The sequence below is a fragment of the Sminthopsis crassicaudata genome, chromosome 4, assembly GCF_048593235.1.
Source record: "Sminthopsis crassicaudata isolate SCR6 chromosome 4, ASM4859323v1, whole genome shotgun sequence".
NCBI classification, from domain to species: Eukaryota; Metazoa; Chordata; class Mammalia; order Dasyuromorphia; family Dasyuridae; genus Sminthopsis; species Sminthopsis crassicaudata.
Genome location: NC_133620.1, coordinates 258,459,141 through 258,481,282, shown reverse-complemented (window position 1 = coordinate 258,481,282; position 22,142 = coordinate 258,459,141). Strand labels below are relative to the sequence as shown.

The following is a 22,142-nucleotide window of genomic DNA, read 5'->3' as shown; positions in this document are numbered from 1 at the left end:
TTTGAAATAGGGGGAAATAATGCTTAATAAAGGCATGAGAAAGATGCATTAGAAAAAAATAATTCACAATCATTGGAACCACAAGTGATCAATGAACACAGAAGATAATAAAGTATATCATTTTAAAACAATGGCACACTTAGGAGTGTGAAGGTTGCTCATATTTTTTTTTTATTTTAAAGACTGCTCATTTAAAAGCCAATTTTTTAAAGTTTCTATAATTTTCAAACAATTTTTAAAACATTAATCTATTGAAAATATAAAACCATTGTGCTATATATAGGATGCATAAAATTAACTTCTAATTTATAATTTTTGAAAATTTCAATGGATTTGCAACACAGTTATTAATGCTCTTAGTTTCTAATTCTTTGGTAAGTCTTATAAATATATATGATATGCACACTTCACATCTCAACAACTTTTTTTTATTTTATAGTTATCAAACTTGCTTTTCTGCTTGCTTTAGACATTATTTTCTAGAGAAAAATTTAAAAGAGAAAGGCACAGATTCATTTTTACTTATAAATAGAGAAGTAAACATATGATAATATAGAACAATTATTAATGTTACAAAAATTTTTCCAAATTAGATGCTAGGATTACTTGAACTTGCCAAACTTGAAAAGCTTCACTACTGCACTTATTTGATGTCACCTGTCTATCATTTAGCACCTCTTTCTATAGACTGTCCAGTAACCCCAAAATAATTCTGATGCTTAGGTTTTCTCACATGCTGCTTTATCAATCCAACCAAATCTGATTGACCACTAAATGTTAAGCATAAAACATTTGTTTTCACATTTGTGCTATATTTTAATAAGTCTAGCCTGGAAAAGGAGTAATCTACTTTGTCATTTCCATAAACTACAGAAAGATAAAAGTTAATTGGTGGGATCACGCATTCAAGCATTAAATATCTGCAGAGCACCATCATCTCATAGGTGGCATTGTGGAAGGCTTTCAATTTATTTTATCACTTCAATCTAAGGAAGATATTGGTTCTCTTAGGAAGGAAGCTAAGAGACAGGAGAAACCAGGGCTTCTTTATATAAAAATTTTAATAAATGATATGACCCAGAAATATCTTTATTCAGTTTATCATTTCTTTATGCCTCAGATGCATAATGCTAGGTATGGGAAGAAATGATAAAAATCAAATTGATAACTTTTTTGAACCTATCTTCAGTGTTGCTCTAGTATTAACTTTGAAGAACCTATTTTTACTGTATCAAATATTCAATTTAATACAGAGCTATCATACAATGACCAAATTCAGGAATATAAAGTCCAGAAACAAAATGATCAATAACTTCTTCTGTGACATTTACTGGCCATGTGCCATATACTTAACACTTTTGCTCTACAGCACTTTCCTTGATCTTTGATGCTTCTTTCTATATTTTCTCAGGGATGCTATTTGGCTTTTATGAATTTGATTACTGTTTTTATGAGGATAAATCCCAGCCCAAATATTCAACCCTCATTTTCAAATTTCCCCTCTTTTCATCGGTTTTAGGAAGGAAAAACTTCCCAGGTAGGAAAAAATATACATTATGGAAGACATAAGTATTTTTTTTCAAGAATTATTCCAAATCTGATGGTGATTTTAATTGTCTCCACTTAATTTACAAACCAAAATTCTAAATAATTAGAGTGGCCAATTAAAAATATAATGGTTTAACCACTGCAAAATCTTTAAATATTTTTTCCACTTTTGTTTGTAGACAAATCCATTTTCTAACATGGAGAATCTCTCTATATTGGCATGTTCAATTTTCTTTCTATAACAACTAATTTCAGAAATTCTAATCAATATGCTATCTTAAAAATGTTTCTATATAGAGGGACTAGTATTTCCATTTGGACAATCTGGAAGATAGTCCCTTATTTTAATAAAACTGGAAAGAACTTCAAAAGGCATCTAGTTCAGGTATCTAGTTTGGAATATTACACAACCAAACTTAATCTGTTATTAACTTATATAGACAAGTTCTTTTCTCTAGAGCGTTAGCCAAAATATGATGATGAGTTGAAGTAGGACAATGACATCACAATACAATATAGTCTTCCTTTTATTCAACTTTGAGCTTACTTTATGTTGTGCAAGTTGTGTCTTTATTTTATCTGGATCATTGGCAATTTCAAGTTCTGAATCCAAAGATTTCTCCGATTCTTCTAGCCATTCCATGAGTTTGCTCCATGCTTCATGGAACTACAAAAACAAACCAAAAAAACAAAACAAAACATTAGTTTTATATTGTATAAATTAAAATAAGGTTAAAAGTAAGCAAAATATTTTATATAAAATCTGTAATCTTTCCATATGGATATAAATAAATACTAAAGGAAGATTTAAATTTTTTAATGATTCAAATAGCACATTCTCTGAGTTTCATGAGTTTCAAACTTGAACAAAAAATTCAAGAAAATTGAAAGTAACTGTAAAAATGTTTAAAAATAATGACAAATGGGAATAAAATATAATAAAATTTATTATTATAAAAATAACAATGTTTAAAGATAATAATAAAGGCAGAAAGATACTAAACTATTTAATGACAATAATGACAGCTACTGCTGGTTGTTTTTGCCAAACAACCAAATTAGCATTTAAGGGAATTTCTCCCCCTCCTTTTTCACCCTGAAAAGATTTGGTTTTCTTTAGGAAACTGGTTTTAGTTTTGCTGTGGCTACAAAAGGAGAGCAAACAAATTTTCATAGAATCAGAGCTGAAAGCAACTTTGAAATTGTCTAGTACAATAATAAGTCTCATTTTGCACATAAAGAAAATGAGGCATAGAAAGACCAAAGACTTGCATCCAAGGCCACACAACTAAATGCAATTGTCTTAGATCATTTACTTGAACTATTTAGTAATAACAATCGTAATATGAATATAGAGTTTTAGAGCAAAATGGTGTCTAGAATTCTTATTTAATGTATCCCCCTCTTCCTATAGATGAGTAACAGGTTCATAGAATTGAAGTGACTTTTTTTAAAGTATCAGAGCTTTTATAAAGTTAATATTAAAATTAGAAATAAAAGCTAGTTCTCAATTCTAGAGTTTAGAGCTGTTTCTAGCCTACCACAATCGTAGATATAGTGAATACAGTCATTAACACTGTATGTAGACACATTTTTACAGAGAATCTGTAGTTTACTAATAATTTATAGAATTACAGTATTTCAAAAGATGACTGGTAACCCAGTTGTTGGAAATTCGGAACTAGATAACTTCTAGGCAAGGAACTCCTTTCCACCAATTCTGGCAAATTATGTTCTAAGAGAAATGCCCAAATCACTCATAATGAAAGTGATAGTTACATAGGATCACACAGACAGAATGTCATAACCAGGACTTGAACTTATTTTTTCCTAGTTCTTAAACCCAACTTTCTCTGAATTGTCACCTAAGTCAACTAAGAAATCATTTTTTATTCATGCTGAATCCTGGGATATAGGTAAAACTAGACTTAACTAAAAAGAGAAAAGTACTTAGGAAATTCTGAAGAGAAATGTGTGAATTTTCAAGTACTTTACAGGTTGATAATGATGATTTTCGTTCTTTTGTCTAGTTTACTTCAAATCTTGACTTAGTTTTTCCCTGAAAAATTTGCTAGCAGAATTTTTTCATTTATTGTTTAGTGGATATAGTCATGTCTGTCTCTTTGTGAGACCATGAACCATAATGTTTGTGGGGTTTTCTTGGCAAAGATACCAAAATGGTTTGCTATTTCCTTTTCCAGTATTACTCACACCCTTATCATCATGATTTAGATGTTTCTTTAGGTCACAAATAGTAGGGAGAGAAGGAGGTTTTTCTAATGAATTATACAGGCAAAAACTGAAAGAGGAAAGTGTACCTAAAGATATATGTATATTTGCATGCATAGATAGATAGGACAGATAAAGATTGTCTGCACATAGCATTAACTGACATAATAAATAAATGCTGTATATTTATGAGAGAAATAGAAGAAAATGGAAAAGAACTCAATCAGAGAATTTCCTATATTTACCAAAATATAGCATCTTTAGCCTAGGACAGTTTAGTTGAGAGGAATCTGTAGTTATTATATCACTAGCTCTAGATCAGAGACATTTGTATTATGAATGATCATAACTTATAAAATGCCTATAATAAAAAAATTCTACACCAAATTTGACCCTTTATATTTATAGTGGCAAAAAGCCCTTGTTTAAGGCATCTCTTCTTTTGTATTATAAAGTTTCATGCATAGGCCAACACAATTTACTCCTATGACACCAGAATTGGAAAACAGTGCTCAAAGAATCCATACAGACATATAAGTAACATGTCTGAGTAGGGCACATAAAATATAACAGTGACGATTCTACAATTCAGTTTCCATACTATAGAATGCCCTTGAAAAGGATAAATTATTTTTCCTGCCTAGCCAAGGTAGCTCAGAAAACAGGAGCTAACTACTTTTCAAAAATAGTATCAATTGTGAAAAGATAAAGAAGAAGATGATTTGATTTTTTTTCAATATTCAAAAGGGTATTTAGGGTGATAGCCTGTTGACCAGATAAAATATATAAAGCTTTAATTTAAAAGATTAAAACCATTTATCAAGTGGTTATGAAATAGTATTACTATAATTCTAAAATGGAATACATAGATTTGCTACAGATATAGCTGGAATTTCCAATAAAATTCAGAGAAGTAAAGTCTTAAGAAGGTAAATCATTAGAGATATTGAATAGTCCTCAAAGGATTTTGTCTTAAGGAATAAACATCCATCTCTTTGCAAAAAATTTCATGTTTGTGACTTGAAGAAAAGCTAGCCCCCAAAACTACATATGTTAAGTAGGTCATGAGCACAGAGACTAAGGAGGAAAAAAAAACTTAACAACTAAAACAAATAAAACTTTGTTTTGGCCTTAGAGATGCTGAAAATAGCCCTTGTGGAGACAGACTATAATCATTCCCTTTCAGATTATTCCAAATGACTAAAAGCCAATACCAGGGCCAAAAGAAAAGATGTTAATACTTAGGATGCTGCCCTTTAACTAAAGAAATAACTTCCTCAGCTCACAACAATGATTTGTTATCTCTGTTTCAACCTATAATAAAAGATTTGATAATGTAATTTTTTAACAGATAAGGATGAATTACTGCTAAATTTACAGTTTTAGACAAGTTATTGAATTACCTGCTTTGCTCTCTTCCGTGCCTCATCCAGAGCTCGTCCTCTTTCCACTAATCGTTGGACAACTTTTTCCCATCGACTCTGCACACTAATCAGGAGATTTTTAATAATTACAACATCTTGTTTTTGGCTAAAATATTTCAAGTGGGTACCATTTTTGTCCAGCTCGATAATCTGATCCCGATGAGAATTTACTTCATTGGCAAAGACCTTTCCAAAGAAAAATATCATATATAAAATTTTTTTCTATGTTTGCATAATATATAATTACAAAAACTATTTAGGAAGACTGAAACTTGTAATGAAAAAAAAAACTATTTCTAAAACTTAAAATAAATATTTCTAGCATTGAAACTTCCCAATATCTTGAAAAGGAGAAACAAAAATCTTATCTGTCTGATTCAATACATACTTTGTGTTCATCAATTTGAAACAAGATGGTATCTAAAATAAGACTTGGCCGAGAAGCTAGATTCAGTGTTTGTTCAGCTTGGGTAAGCCAGTTGATGAAGTCCTGAAGAGAATTGTGGAACTCCATGGCCAAATTAAGGGCATCTTCTAGTCTAGCCTGGAAAAAAAAAAAAAGATTACTTATATATTTGATTCGATTTCAGTGGCCATTTTTTGCCCACTTTTTTCAGTTTCGCCATTCTTTGGCAGTCTTCTTCTGCAACCCAACTTTATTAGTGAATGATTCCTACTCATCCTTTATCAAATAAAATAATTCCATAGTGAAAATATTAGAAAACACTTGAAAATTATATTCTAAGCCATTGAATTTCAGTATATTATAACATATCCCTGTTTTTGACAACTGGATTATTAAATTATTATTATAACAACTTTATTGTCATGTTGTCAACATGAAGTGCCAAATAGTATAAAATACAAAATATTCAACATATCTAGCCACTTAAATGGCAGATTGTGTATATTATCCTACTATTCTAACATTTTTCTTATTCTAAAGCATCACCATAATCAATAATTCTTATTCACTGAAGCAGTTTCACCCTACCAAAAAAAGTATTCATAATTTAACATTTTTATCTTCTTACTTAGAACCGTCTGTTTGATATTTTTGTGCTTAACTTTTATGTGGATTATTCAATATTTTCTTTATCTTCTATACAATCCTTAGTAAGTCCAAATCCTACAAAAATCTTTGTTCAGCATCTGAGTCTATGACTATTCCTTCTAGCCTACCAGGTCTTACCATTTGCCATGCTTCTATAGCTACTCAATACCAGGAGGTATAAACAGCTGATGCATCCAAAGAATGTTGGGTCTTGCCACCAGCTCAGACATTACACTCTTAGGAACTACTATCTTTCCCATTTTCTCTGGAAATGAACTCTCATTTACGTGTTACCTTCCATAATTAGGTTCTTTAACAGAAAAGACTGTCAAATTTTCTTATTTGTATCTCTGGGACTTAGAACATTGCTTAGACACCATAAGAGCGTAATAAATGCTTTTTCATTCATTCATTCAATTAAAAAAGCTCATGATTCTATAATTAAAAACAGTTACTAGAAACATATGAATCTAAGTGCAAATTGTTCAATTTTTATTGATTATTCTCTTATATGTGGAGACAGAATTTTATTCAATTAATCCTTTAAGATTCATAAATTGAATTTTTCTTAATATGTTTTTGCATAAACATTATAAACTCTCAGCTCCCAAGATATATCTACATAAAAAATAATTCATATCCAGGAAAAAGTATTATCTTTTGTTTTAACCAATGCACATACTTTTCTTTCACTGAGTTTGGCTTCTATAGATTCCCATTTTTCTTTCAAATTATTTATGTCTTGGTCAATGTTTGTATCTGCAGACTCTGGGCATCTTGCAAGCATCTGCTGGCCCTTTTGCATGAGGCACTTATATGTTTCTTCTTTAACTTCAAAGGCAGCACAGAGTTCCTAAATTAAGAGATCAAAAAATAGTATTGTTAAGAAATAAATTTAAGAGTTCTATTTCCCCCCACAGATTATCAATCCATAATTCTGAATTACATTATCTTTTCATGACGTATTCCCATATCCAAATGTGTACTCATCCATAAGTACTTAAAGAATAGAAAATCTTAAGTACAATTTAATAGATAATATATTCTAAGTTTCTAATTTCCATTTGTAAGATTTATGTTTTTAATTGGTATTTAATTGGTATTGGAAAACAACCCTAAGCAACAAATCAAATCTGTTCATTCATCTTTTTGTTTTTAGGGTGATTTCACTGGCATGGGAAAACTCTTGTTATGAATACTCTCTCCACCAATGTAAAACAGTTTCTTACACTTAAATAATTAGAAAAAGCAAATCCTTCCAACAAATAGTTGGACACTATAGGGAGGACAAAATAGCTCTATGAATTTCAAACCAAGAATCACAGGTTTACTTCTGGTAGGGACTCAGTTATTAAATGAGGGCCATGAAGATTAAATGTCTTGCCCACAGATAATATGTAGCAGAACCAAGATTTGAATCCAGTCATCAGGCGCTATAGCCAACACTTTTCCCATACCATCAAACTGTCTTCTGAAAAAGATATATAACAGAAATGTCAGTGAATCCAAGATAAGTTTACTGCTAATTTATTAGAAAACAGCATCTTCGCAAAAACAACAAAAAACAAGGTTGCAATTGAAAAGTACCATGTGATAATTTCCCTCATAATATGGAAACATGAAAAAAGATAATATACAGGTGCCATACTCTTTATTTGTGATTAAGCAAAAGCCCTACTTGATGCTCTTTTACTAACCAAGGATCTCATTATCAAAAAGACATTAAAAAACAGATGATTCCTTTCTTTTCTCATTTAAGCAATTAGGAATATGTTTTCCAGGAAACTATGACAGTTACTTGATATCATTATGAGTGCCAAAGAGCAATGTGACCACTCTTCTGCACTTCATTTGTTTTGCACCTAAGTGATATAATATGATATTAGTAATACAATGATTGACAGTATTATTTATATCATTTAAAAAATTCCTCATAGGGGAAAAAATTGGAGTAAAATCTTAAGAATTCAATTTCCTAATTACTAAAGCTCACAGCCATTAATGTACTATCATTTATGTGCATGAAAACACTATCCTTTTACAAGTACAGCTGTGTTAACCTTCAGGCATATAATTAGCCAAGTGTGTATTTTCTCACAAATTAAATAATTGTTTCTGCTATAATTTTTTTTTTCATTTTATAAACCACTTTATGCATTGTAAACACTTTTCAATGACTAAAAGTGCTTACAAAAAAGTTAATCTCCTAATCTCAGGCTAACTACGGAGCTTTTAAAAATGATGCACTTACCATATGGGTATCAAGCTGTTCCCGGGCTGTTTCTGGTAATCCTCCAATAGGTTTTGATGCCAACAAGTGACGCTCAGTGTCAGTCAGCCACTGATGTAAATCTTCAACTTCTCCATGAAACCCTTGTGCCTAATTTCAAACAAGTTATTTAGTCTAAATTTTGGAGGTGAAAATTCTCTAATGAAAATAAAAGACAATCTTAAGTAATCCCAGCCCCCTTCATCTATCTCTATTAGAATGTCAGAGCCTCACAAATTTTTCCTGCATTACTCATATTTGGAAAGGCAAAACAAATTCTCAGGACAAAAACTAAGATATCTGTTCCCAATACTCATTGCTGTAAAACACAGCAAAAGATTTCTGATAAACAGGAATTTGAAAACTTTTACTACCCCATGCTATTTTTGGATTTGAATGCTGTGTTGAACTTAGAAGAGTTTCTTTTCCCACTCACCTGGTGCAAAGCACTATCCAGCTGCTTTTTCCTTTGTTGTGTTTTTTCCAATACATTTTGCCAGCGTTGATTTAAAACCTCCAGCTTGGTCTGGAGATTACTTGCTTCTTCTCCTGCACTTGATTCAATTAGGTTACTTCCTGCTTTTTTAACGGCTTCCACTGTAGACTGATGTGCTAACACATCATTTTGGAGTACCTTCAAATATTAAAATGATATCAAGATGTCCATCAGTTGCACTGATTAGCATTTCTTTAAAAAAAAGTTTTATTTCTAAGAGTGACAAATACAACAACATAAGTTTATATCATTAATAACATTAAAAAAAAAAAACAAACACGGTTATAGTAGATTCATCTTTAGGGGTAGAACAAGTTGCCATATGTGTATATGTGTATCTCTGTGTATAAACATATACAAAAATTTTCAGTAACTATAATTCACAAAAAATGATTATCTGAAAATTTTTTCCAACCTGTTATATATATCACACATAAATAATGAAAGTATACAGAACAGGGATGAATATTACTACTTCTACATTAAATTCATCAGTTTATTTGTTAAAAATTATAACAATGAGAAAAATAACTAAGAGAAGCTCTTATTTTGTGCTAGGCACTGTGATAAATGGTTTAAATTATTATATTACATGATCTTCACAACAACACTATGAGGTAGATGCTATTAATTGGATTCATGTTGACCCTCAAATCTTAACTCAGTAGCTCAGGAATCTTAAATTAAAATTTTGTTTTTAGTCTATATATTTCTATGTGAAAATACAATTACTATCAGGATATACTGCAATTGCTCTTCACAAAGCAATTTTGAATATGCATCCTTCCAAAATTACCACTAAGCTCTTCCTCCAATGCCCTGTAATGGACAGATAGCTCTATGTTCTAATAATACTCTGTTAGTGAAACTTAAGTTCCAGCAGATCTTGTCAAGCTGGAAAACCTTTATGTATAAATCCCGTGATAGACTGTGTTTATTTTCAGAGGACTGAGTTAACTAAGATTGTGTAAGTCCAACTAGGTGATGAAGCACGCAGTGGTCCTCAAACTTTTTAAATAGGGGCCAGTTCACTGTCCCTCAGACTGTGGGAGGCCGGACTAGAGTAAAAACAAAACCTCACACTCTGTCTCCGCCCCTCAGCCCATTTGCCATAACCCGGTGGGCCACATAAATGTCCTCAGTGGCCGCATCTGGCCCGTGGGCCGTAGTTTGAGAACCCCTGCACTACAGTAATTCATGTATACTTGTCTACCCTAAGACATAGAGGGTTTGCAATTGATATTGCTGAAGACTGATCAGTCAATTTTACTCTCAAGCTACCTCAGTACTTCAAAAGAACATGATTTTACCAATGTATTTACTGTCTTCTCCTAAAATGGCCTATTAATTGAGTTCTGCTATCCCTAGGAACTCAAACAGGAAATACTGTAATTCAGGAAAGGATGAAATCTAAGCTGCAAACAAATGGGGAAGTATTTTAGCAATGTGTGCAATGTACATCAAATAAATATTAAATTTCCTTATAGGAAAATAAAGTTGAACTTTAGCTACTATAAACTGAAGCATAGTTTCTACAATACGTATAGGGCAGGCTCTGAAAAACAAACATGCTATGTTGTAAAAGATTGCTAAGTCCAGGAAATGAATATAGTATTATGATAATAATTTACAGTTAAAAGAGAACTCAGGGATTATCTAACCCAACTCATGTTTTACAGATGAGAAGCAGAGTTCAGAGATGCTTTCTCATAGTCACATAGCTAGCTATGTGGTAGTAGAACTTGGAGAAGAATTTCCTGATTTATCAAAGTCCTACAATGCCTCTAAAAACAAGGCAATAAACTTTAACTACACTACATGTTGTTTTACATCATGAAAAAAAAAAACTTATTCCAAGTTACAACCAAAGAAAATAGTATCTTTCAGTGCTACCCTAATGATGTGAGGATACTTCTTTATATTTGCGTATTCCAGTATTCCATCAGTGAGATTGGTACTATGTCTTCTCTCAATACAGCATGGGGGATGGCAATGACAGGATGATTCCTGAATCTCAGAGTAAAACAAAATCTCAGAGGCCAACCAGCACCCAAATAACTGTGGTAACAACAAAAGTTACCCAGGTACAATATGAAATGCAAGGGAATCCTTGGCCTATTGAGGGAAACCTTTCAAATGTAGAATGCCAATCAGGAAATTTTTCCTTATGTCTAGCATGAATCTATTTCTCCACAACCTTCATCCATTGTTTCTGGTTCTGTCTACTGAGTTCAAAAAGAACAAGACTAATTTCTCTTCCATTTTAAGTTCTTTAAACCTTTATAAAGAAAAAACTCCACCAAATACCATTGGCCTTCTATTCTTCAAGTTAAACATCTTTGGTTCCTTAAACTAATACTTATATGGCAGAGTAACTCACTATCCTATTCATCCTTCTTTGGGTGCTCTATCATTTTTTATGCCCTTTCTTCATCTTTTGGAGGCAATCAAATTTATGTGACATATCCAGGGTCCTATGGCTAGAAAGCATCTAAGGCTGGATTTGAACTCAGATCCTCCTGACTCCAGAGCTGGTGCTCTATCCACTATGCCACCTATTTATCTATCCACTATGCCACCCTTTAAAAATATGGCACCTCCAAGACCAGAATGCAGAATAGCTAGCAGGTCCCTTGTTTTGGATAATATACCTTGCTTACTGTACCTCTACACTTCTGACACATATAAAACTTGTATTAAAAGACTTGGGTCTTTTTCATGGGAATTTTCTAACCATAACTCCACTATTCTGTACTTTTGAAGATTTTTTAAATCCATGAAGTAGTTTACTTTTATCCCCATGAGTTTTATCTTATTAGATTAAGCCTACCATTCTAACCTTTTAAAATTCTGACTCATAAATCAATCAACAAGCATTAATTAAGCACCTCTTAATTGTGAGGCACTGTGCTCAACACTAAAAAAACCGAAAAAGATAAAAACAATGTTCTTTTCTTCAAGGAGTTCACATTCTCCTGGGGAAGACAAAGAAGATATAGACAGAATAGAAATAAAGTAATCTGAAAAAAAAAAGTACTAACTGTTGAGGACTTCAGCTGAACCTGGAACTAAGCCAGGGGAAGCTAAGAGAGAAAAGTGAGCACAGAGAATATTTCATATATAGGACAACTAGTGAAATGACTTATAGATGTTGTGCTCGAGGAACAGCATATATAAAGTGAGGTGGAAGGATTGTAGTATGTGCAAGACTAAAGTGTAGAAAAACTGAAAAGGCAGAAAGGAATTAGTTTGTGATGGGCCTTAAACAACAAACAGAAGACTTTATGTTTGTTCCTACAGATAACAGGGAGATATGGGGAGTTATTGAATAAGATAGTGACCCATTCTAATATGTACTTTAGGAAAATCCCTTTGATAGTTGAATGGGGAATGGATTGCAATAAAGAGATTTGAAGTGAGGAAATCAATTTAAATATAAGATATCATGAGGGACCTGTACTATAAAGGCAGCCATATGAAAGGAAAGGAGGAGACATGTACAAGAAATGCTAAAAAGATAGAAATGACATAACTGACAGAAGATTTTTTTTTGGAGAGTCTTGGTGACTGGGAGTTTGGTAATGCTCTAAAATAATAATAGCCAATTTGTTAAGAATAGAAAAGTTTGGGGGCAGCTAGGTAGTGCAGTGGATAGAGCACCAACCCTGAAGTCAGTAGGACCTGAGTTCAAATTTGACCTCAGACACTTAACACTTCCTAGCTGTGTGACCCTGGGGACAAGTTACTTAACCCCAATTGCCTCAGCAAAAAAGAAAGAAAGAAAAGAAAGAAAAAAAGAAAAGGAAGGAAGGAAGGAAGGAAGGAAGGAAGGAAGGAAGGAAGGAAGGAAGGAAGGAAGGAAGGAAGGAAGGAAGGAAGGAAGGAAGGAAGGAAGGAAGGCAGGAAGGAAGGAAGGAAGGAAGGAAGGAAGGAAGGAAGGAAGGAAGGAAGGAAGGAAGGAAAACTGTATGTTAAAATAATGTATTATGTTTTGGACATGCTGAGTATGAGGTCTCTGTGGAACATCTATTTTGCAATGTCAAAAAGGCAGGACTAGAGCACAGGACTGTACATAAACATCTGGGAATCATCTGTAGAGATGACAGTTGTGAACTGATGAGCTCACCAAGCTAGATGATACAAAGAGAAGAGTTGCCAAAACAAAGGCTTGGAGAGCACCCACGGTGAGTGGGAGTAACTTTCTTGGATGTACCAATAAAGGCTAGACAGAATGAGAACCAAGAGAAAAGTAACAAAACCTAGAGAGGAAAGAATATCCAGAAAGAGATGATCAACACTGAAGAATGCTGCAGAGAAGTCAAGGGGGAGCACTGGAAAAAAGGTCATTACAGTTGGAAACTTAAAGAGATCTTCACTAACTTTGTAAAGGGAAGGTTAAGTTGAATAACATGAAAGCCATATATCAGAAGGTTCAGAAGACTGTGAGACTCGGAGAGGAAGTGAGACATCTGATGTAGATGGTTTTCTCAAGAAATTTAATGATAAAGGGGAAGAGATATATCACACCACAACAGGAATGATTAAACCAAGTGAGGAGAAATATAGGGAGCATGGCAGAAGTAAATAGATAGGGAAATATAAACATAAGAGAAAGAAAAGGGGGACAGAGAGGGAAGGGTAGAGAAGGAAAAGGACAGAGACAGTAATAAAGAGGGCAATCTACTGGGGAAGATGGGAGTAGATGGCATACATATGTATTTATAGTCAGCAAGGAAGGAGAAAGTAGATAAGGAAATAAAGAATTAAGAGAAAGAGTAGGGTAGAGAGAGAACAAGAAGGAAAGAAAGGAGAGGGAGGAAGGAAGAGACAGAGAGAATGACTATCTGACAGTAAAAACAATCTACTAAGGAAGATAAGAGTGGATAGTATTCATAGAGAGGAGTTCCTTTGCAAGAAATCAGAGATGGCAGAAAACAGCATTAGCAATTATTCCTAGCTTTATATCATCTATAAATATGTCAAGCTATCCAAGTCACTAATAAAAGGCTAAATATTAAAAGCTGGGGACAACTCTCCAGAGTATCTTTCTATAGAATATCCTCCAAATTAATAACTCTTTTATTACTGTTATATCTGATCATTCAAGTACTTCTAAATCCACCTAACTATTATTTAAAAAAAAACATTTTTCCATGTAGTCCAAAAACATGAATGATTTTTATTGTCATCTGGAATCTCATTATGCCATTCTAAATTATGCCACTGATTATGTGGTTATTTTATCAATAAAACAAAACAAAACAAATTATGTTAAAACTAAACTATGATAACTTTTGGTGATCACTAATATCCTTTCTAAAACTAATCAATCATCACCTTAATAGTGTATTCCTGGACATGTCTTTAAATGATGATGGAAAGGAAATGAGATTTAATGTTTGGAAAAGAAATGCAGAGGGACAGCCGTTGTTGTTGTTCAGTTATTTTCAGTCAGATCTGGCTCTATGACCCCATGAGAATTTTCTTGGCAAAAACATTATAATGGTTTGCCATTTCCTTCTTCAGTGCATTTTACAAATGAGGAACCTGAGGTAAATAGAATTAAGTTACTTGCCCAAGATCACACGGCTAGTAGGTGTCTGAGATCAGAATTGAACAAGATGATGAATCTTCCTTATTCCAGGCCTGGAATTCTATCTACTAATGCCATCTATTTTTTTATTTAAGGTACATTAATAAATTAGGCATTTATATATTTTATATTTATATATGTTTAAAACATACATAATTAATAATGTCATTATATTGTATATATTTTTATATATAATAAATAATAAAAAATTATATTATATATATATATATATATACACAAATACCCATTTGATGGTGTTCTTTTTCTTTTTAAAACAGAAAAAATATCACCACCACCTAAGTTCTGGTTGGTATTTCCTAATAGGACAAATGGCATATTTTATCAAGAAACAAGTGGAAAATATAATACCAAGTAAATGAGAAAGCTATTTTTAAAACTCAGATGGTTTCAAAAAATAAACAAAGTTTTTGATGTTTGTATGCCAAGAAAGGCTGTTGTGAACTTTTGGCAAAAGCCAAACATGAAATGATTTCTCTGTACTTTCACAAGAGATCATCGTAATAGTACCCCATATACAGAGAGCCAGAGCCTTTATAGTCAGACAATACACATCTGGAGGAAGAATAGAGTGGAAAGTTTTAAAAGAAGAGCAGCAGCCTTCTGAGATCATTTGGAAGGAGAACAGTATTTGTCAAAATAGGCATCTCCTGATGCATGTATCAAAATGTCCAAAGGCTAGAAGCTTACTAGAAGCGAAATGAATATTCATAACCTTAATCAATGGAGAGAAAGGTTGTCCTACTGAATAACCAAGTTCATTTTCACAAAGAATAGAATTCAGGAGCCTTACCTAAAGAAAACACTTCATCCAAGTACGAAAATCTAAGAAATTGGTGAATATCAGGAGTCATCTAATTCCTTTTAACTGACATTGATCCAAATGGAGAAAAAAAAATCAACCATGAGCTACATAAAGAGAAACTTAATTTTCTTGACTTTTTTGACTTCAATATAACCTCTTACTGACCCTGTGTTTAAATTTTAAAAATGAATAGAAAACTCATATAAATATAGCAAATAACCCATGGGCATATTTTGTATAGCTGTATTCTTTTCTTTATTTTGACATTAATTGTTGAAATTAGCATAATTACATTATGCTTCTAAATAATCCTTAATATAAAATGTGCCAATCATTTAAAACATTTGCTTACATGATGCTTGGCAAGTTCAATTTCAATGGCTTTAGGATCTCCACCAACTGGTTTCTGTTCATTTAGCAAATCTTCGGTATGTGTTAGCCATGTCATTAACTCATCGAGAGCATGTTGGAACTGTCCCAGAGCTAAAAGAGCACCCTCAAGTTTATGCTTTAGGAAAAAAGAAAAAGAAAATAAATCAATGATGAAATCTACATGATTTATTTATATTACAAAACAATTTTAACTTAAGAAATAATATCCAACTAGCATTTAAAGTAGCACCTACTAGATAGACACCTATGCTAAACACTTAGCAAATGCTATCTCATTTTATCCTAACAACCCTGGGAGATAACTGCCAGTATTCTACTCATTTTGCAGTTGAAGAATTAAGGCAAACAGAAGTTAATTGGCTTAACCAATTAATAGCTTGTGGGTATATATGAGGATGAATTTGAACTCAGGTCTTCTTGACACTTGAGCCACTTCACCACCCATTTATCTACAATATTTGTTTCTACAATAGAAGTTAACATACTACTTGGGTATATCTATGAAGATAAATCTATGGAGGTAACTTGAACAAAATAAATCTTTAGTATATTCAATTTAAAATTTTGATTATTATTTCTGTTAGTTAAAAATAATTATTACTTATGTATTTAAGAATTTAAATGAAACAAGAAGGGTAGAGAGACAATCATGTCAACATAAATAAATTTAATACTTAGATGGCTTTTGAAAAAAAAAGATCTAGGCAGGAAGAAAATTAAGACATACTATGCTTCTATATTTAGATTGTAATAATGTAAACATTCCCAGTAATGATGCAGATAACAATCCATCCTCTTTAACTGTCATCCGGATTCTTCTTAAGAATGCTAAACTATAATTTATCCAATATCTTGGGAGAAGGGGTGGAAGTGGAAGAGGGGAAGAGACTACAAAAAAACCTGTTAAATGTTCCTTGATTTGAACATAATAAACCTGTTATAAGTAGAGAAAACAGAATTAAATTTTCCCAAGATTTATAGACACACACATACACATAAAAACGTATTTGTATTTTTACCTGTCGATTGATAATACGCTCATCTAAGCTGTCCCAAATCAATTTGAGTTCCATCAAAGGATCTTGGACAGTGTGTTTATCACTCTCTTCTGTAACTTTCTTCAGTAAGAGATCTGCTTGATGATTTAGTCTTTCCATTTCTATTTGCTGCTGATAGGCCTCTGATTTAAATTGCTATTATAAAAAGAATGTAGAAATAAACATAAAACACAACAGCTTTATTATACTATAATGATATAGTATAATTTAGGTTTTAAAAAGCAAAGAGTAACATAACAAACTTCTCCTGTAGGCTAAATATTATCTGTGCATACAATACCCTTTTAAAATTATTTTTTGAAAGACAGTAAGGAGAAATATTTTAAGACATGACAAAATGTATATACTGAAAGAATCTGGTACTTGTCCTCCTCATCCTATATTTTTAAAATAATAGACAAACTGCTGTTTTCATTCCCTATTTCAACATTCCAATGTTGTTCTTTACAAAGTGAGAATATTTCTTTCAATTATATTTATTCACATACATTTATGTATCATCCTTCAGGAATGATACATTATAATTTTATTTTACTGAGCTTTCTGTTGAGAAATATCAAAGTACTTTTGATGGTGACATGTTCCTAATTTAAAATTTTTGCAACCACCAGATTAACAAAATGTCAGCTGTGTAAGGGAAATAACTTCTCGATAATTTATTGTATTAGCCTATTAGTTTGAATTTAGGGGGAATAGCTCTAAATGTTCTTCCTTGTTTAGCAAGAAATAGATTAAAAATCAAAAATCATCCACAAAAGTAATATTTCTTACATCCATTTAACTGTTCCTGAAAAATCATGCATTTGGCATATCACTACAGAAACATTAATAATATTTGAAATTAAATAATTTAATCTAAAGTGAAAAATCCAAATTTTATATTCATATTAAAATCATTTTGTAGTACAATTCCCTGCTAGAATATTCACGTTTTAAAAATTATTACTGAAATCCTTTGTACTTTATTGAAAATTGTGTGCTGTGTATTTGGGAGGAGCAAAAATTAAAAGAGTTGTCCTCCTTTTGAAACTAATCTCTAAGAAACATTTAGCTGAATCTGCCCAATCCCCCTCTCAAAAAAGATATTTAAAGTCACTAAAGCAATAGATTAGAAAAAAATGATCATAGTGACTGGGGGTGGGAAAGGGCAGCATTATTATTATTAACACAAGCACTACTTTAGAACCCCACCTCCTCCAAATCAACTACTAATATACCAATTGACTAAAAGAAATTAATTTAACAAGCAGGGGCATGTTGGTAAATGTTTAATGAATTCTTTGGGGGAAGGGCAGAATTCACATATTTCTACAACACACTTTTAAACTTATCTGAACTATCAACATTTTCTCCATCACCTTCATAAGTCTGGAAAATTAAAAAAAAACAACACCCTCTAATTTGTACCATTTAACAATTAATTAAGATTAAATCATACCTTGAGTTCATCAATTTGTTGCTTCACAGTTTCCAGATCAGTTCCAATGGGTGACATCGAAGCCAATTTACCACCAGCAATATCCACCCAATCAAATATTGCCTGAAAAATACATTGCACATACATTGTCAAGGTGCATGTGAAACTGGTACAACATTGGGTGCTACCATTAATTATTAAGAAGTTTAACCATAGATTTACTAAGATTACTACTAAATGAGGAAAAGTCCTTTAATAACAAGTTCTATAAAAAGTTTATTTAAAATTCTTTTAATCAACAATTATTAAATTAAGAATGCTAATACATTTAAGTGATTATGACTATAAACTGTGAAATGGAGGAAATCAGTGTTTTGTATCTATAGTATGTATCATTTTAATTGAAAGTTTGTTACTAAAACATATCCAATAAAGAGCTTCTTTTGAAATGCAAAAATTTTAAAAACAGAAACTTTTACAAATCCAACATAAAAAAAGGAAGACCTACAAGGTATTTTACAGCACTTGTCTATTTCAAGAGCAGTTTGTTGAAATATGTTTAAAGTTAATTTTTATAGTTAACAGAAAGCTGAAAAAGGCATTTTTCACATGAGCAAGAGTTTTATTAATAAATTTAAATAACACAGGAAAAAAATCGTGCTCCATAACAGTTACAGTTCACATTTATTATCGGATAATGTCAAAATCTAGCACATATAAACAAGATTAATTGCAATTGAATTGCAACAAATAGCACCTCAAAATCCCTTTTTTTTCCTTTTTCTTTCTCACTCATATAAACACTTAACAGAAGAATAGACTCAAGTGCTATTATGAGTGGCAAATTAAAATAAGAGAAATCTGCACTTTTAACAAAGTTGGCAAAAAATTACATTAGTCATGGTTATTTTTTATTGGCTTTTTCCATATGCCTAAAACAATGCTAAGTCATCCAGATGTTCAGTCTTAAAAAATATATCTTTTCTTGGCCCCTTTAGCCTATCCAGTTATGATGCCATCTTTCTCCTTTCCTTTATTCCTAAATATCTTGAAAAAAGTTGTCAATATCCAATGTCTCTTTTTGACTATCTCAATCCTTTGCAAGCTGACTTTTGACACTGCCACACTACTGAAATTGCTTTCTCAAAGATCATCAGTGATTCCTTTAAACATAAATCTACCTCTATCAATCAAATATTTACCTTGATCCCTTTGGCATGTCAAACTCAGTATACCTAAAACCAAGGTCATAATATTTTTCTTAGTTTAATATTCTTATTATTATTATTTCTCATCCCTGAGTCTTTCATGTTCATCTTGGTTTTTTCTATCTTCTCCCTCATAATTCAAATATAAACATTTACTGGGCTTATTAATTCCATTTGTGCAATATCTTTTTTAATCATCCCCTTCTCTTCTCTATACATATTGTACATTGTTTTTATTAGGACCATACTCATTTGTTGTACAGTTGTTTTAACTTTTTGTTTAACTTTATTCTCTAGGCAAAATGCCCTTTAGTGACAAATTTTACTATCAATTCATTAGTCTTTAATAATGTAAGGCCTGATATCTCCTCCAGGTCCTAGAACAATGCTATACACGAAGAAGTCATTTAGGGAGTTTTTAAAATCATATTGTTTTATTGCACACTGTGTAATTTATACACTCTATCCCAGAGTGCATACCCAAACTTCCTTTTTGTTACAAACAAAAAGAAATAGGCTACAACAATTGAAAAAGGAGATGAAACCTCTGTCAGTAGCTTCATTTGTACTGAGCCAGAGTTAACTATTCATAGCATTCATGGAATTTTCCTAATTTTTTTTTCAAAATTATTGACAAACTGTCAGGAAATCACATGAAGTAAAGGATAGTAAAATGTGGATATGGGCCTCAAGAAAGCTGTTTAGAAATTACATGGAAAAATTTCTAAATAAGGAAATGATTTGGAACTAGCTACCAAAAATGAATGAGGAATCATGAAATGTGCAAAAAATAACCAAAATATAGATCTGTGTATATATCTGTGGGTCTTAAGCATTAGCAAGACCTAGATTCAAGGCTCATCTCTGACAACATACGGTGTGTGATCCTTGACAAGTCACTTAACTTCTCATGCACCAGGCTACTCTTTTAAGACTATATTTCAAAACAGGTATAGCCTGCATTAAAACAGAAAGAATTTCCCACTAGGAGTTCCCTAAAACAAAGAAACCAAGGACCTAGTTAAACAGTTATGTTCCTGTAGGAAAAACAAAAATAATGCTTTAAAAAATTACAAATCTAACAAATTTAGATTTTAAATAACAGAAGACGATATATTTTAATGCACAAAAGTCACTCCTTTTGACATCAAATGCCCTCACCTGTAATTTACTTTAACATTATTATTTATTTAGATATTATTTACTCATTGCATTTTACTTTGCCCAACTTTAAAAAAAAAAAAAAAAAAAGGACTAATTTCCGGACTTCTTATCTGATATCAAACTACATTTCCAAACACTACTGTAAGAAGGCATTTTTATTATTAAAAAATATATATCCTATAAATAAATTTAATTGTGTATGTATAGGTGTGCATGTCAAAATGCAAACTGAATTTTGTATTTAAACTGTCAAAACATAGCTGCTCAAAGGCAGAAAGCTAATGGAATAAAGCAATAGAAACAAGCACAGTAACACCTCTTCCTGTAGACAGACAGACAGAGACACACATAGGCTATGCCAGCATGATGATCTTTGGTTAAACAAATTGGATTCCCCACAGCTGAGGCTTAGCAGATGTGCTTTCAATTACTTTACCTGAAGTCCATCTTGGTACTGCACAGCAGTCTGCATTGCATCATCCAATCTGTCCACCCGCTCCTTCCATGCTTTGTTTAGAGAATCCCAGGCTGAATTCAACTACAATATAATGAAATGGTTTTAGCCATATTTTTAATATCTGCAGATATCAAAAATTTTATCCAAAGGTGTTTTCAGCATACATTCCAAAAATAGTCTAATATAAGAACAGAAAATGTGCCAAGTGTGATACCTCATCAATACTCTTGTTGACAATAGGTTTATCAGGTTCTCCACAGGCAGCTATCAGTTCAGAACCAAGGTTCACAACCATATCAAGCTCTTCTTGCAATCCATCTATTTCTTCTCTTATCACCTACAAAGAGAAATGTTAAACCCTGAATTTCAAGGCCTTGCTGAAGAGTGATAGATACATAATTTTTCAATAGAGACTGACATATATAAGAACTTTTTTTTATTAAAGTACATGAGATTAAAGTAACATGAGTTGATTCTAGTGTTAGAGAAACTTTATCCCACATAAGCCTGTGCAAAGCACTCTCCTAAAGTACAATCAAATTGAATGGAAATATTTAAAGTGAACAAGAGGCCCTTGAACCCTCACAAGCATATGCAAAAAGAAACATATGGCAACATCTTGGCTAGATGGGAGCATTAGCAACACATGCTTGTAGGAAGTTAGATGTGTTCTTGAGATAGAGGGAACTTGGGAAGATTTGAACCAGAGGAACAGGAGACAATAGAAGTAAATGATAGCTGTTACTTGAGCTCTGGTGTGCCATATGGACTTAGAAGTTGTTAATGATGAGGGGGGGAAAATATTCACAAAACATGCCCAGAGTTTCAATGATCATTCAATTACACCAAAACCAAAAAGCCTGGATGAGTATGATGCTGCTGCTGTTCCAATAACCCAGACATTATCCTTGGGCTCTTGAAGTCTGACACTACACAGATAAACTAAACAGAAATACTAGTTCCAATGATGATTTTTCATTTCCTGCTGTGAATGAACTCTACACAGCTC

At 32.2% G+C, this 22,142-nt stretch overlaps 1 protein-coding gene across 1 annotated transcript in view; it reads right to left on the bottom strand.

The window, feature by feature from the left end:
- DST (dystonin) overlaps positions 1–22,142 on the bottom strand; it is a 570,187-nt gene that overhangs the window by 31,360 nt on the left and 516,685 nt on the right. Inside the window, 11 exon segments of the mRNA XM_074310618.1 lie at positions 2,096–2,215; positions 5,181–5,387; positions 5,590–5,745; positions 6,938–7,108; positions 8,507–8,635; positions 8,961–9,158; positions 15,789–15,944; positions 16,849–17,022; positions 18,326–18,427; positions 21,113–21,214; positions 21,348–21,470. Coding sequence (XP_074166719.1) covers positions 2,096–2,215; positions 5,181–5,387; positions 5,590–5,745; positions 6,938–7,108; positions 8,507–8,635; positions 8,961–9,158; positions 15,789–15,944; positions 16,849–17,022; positions 18,326–18,427; positions 21,113–21,214; positions 21,348–21,470 — 1,638 coding nt within the window.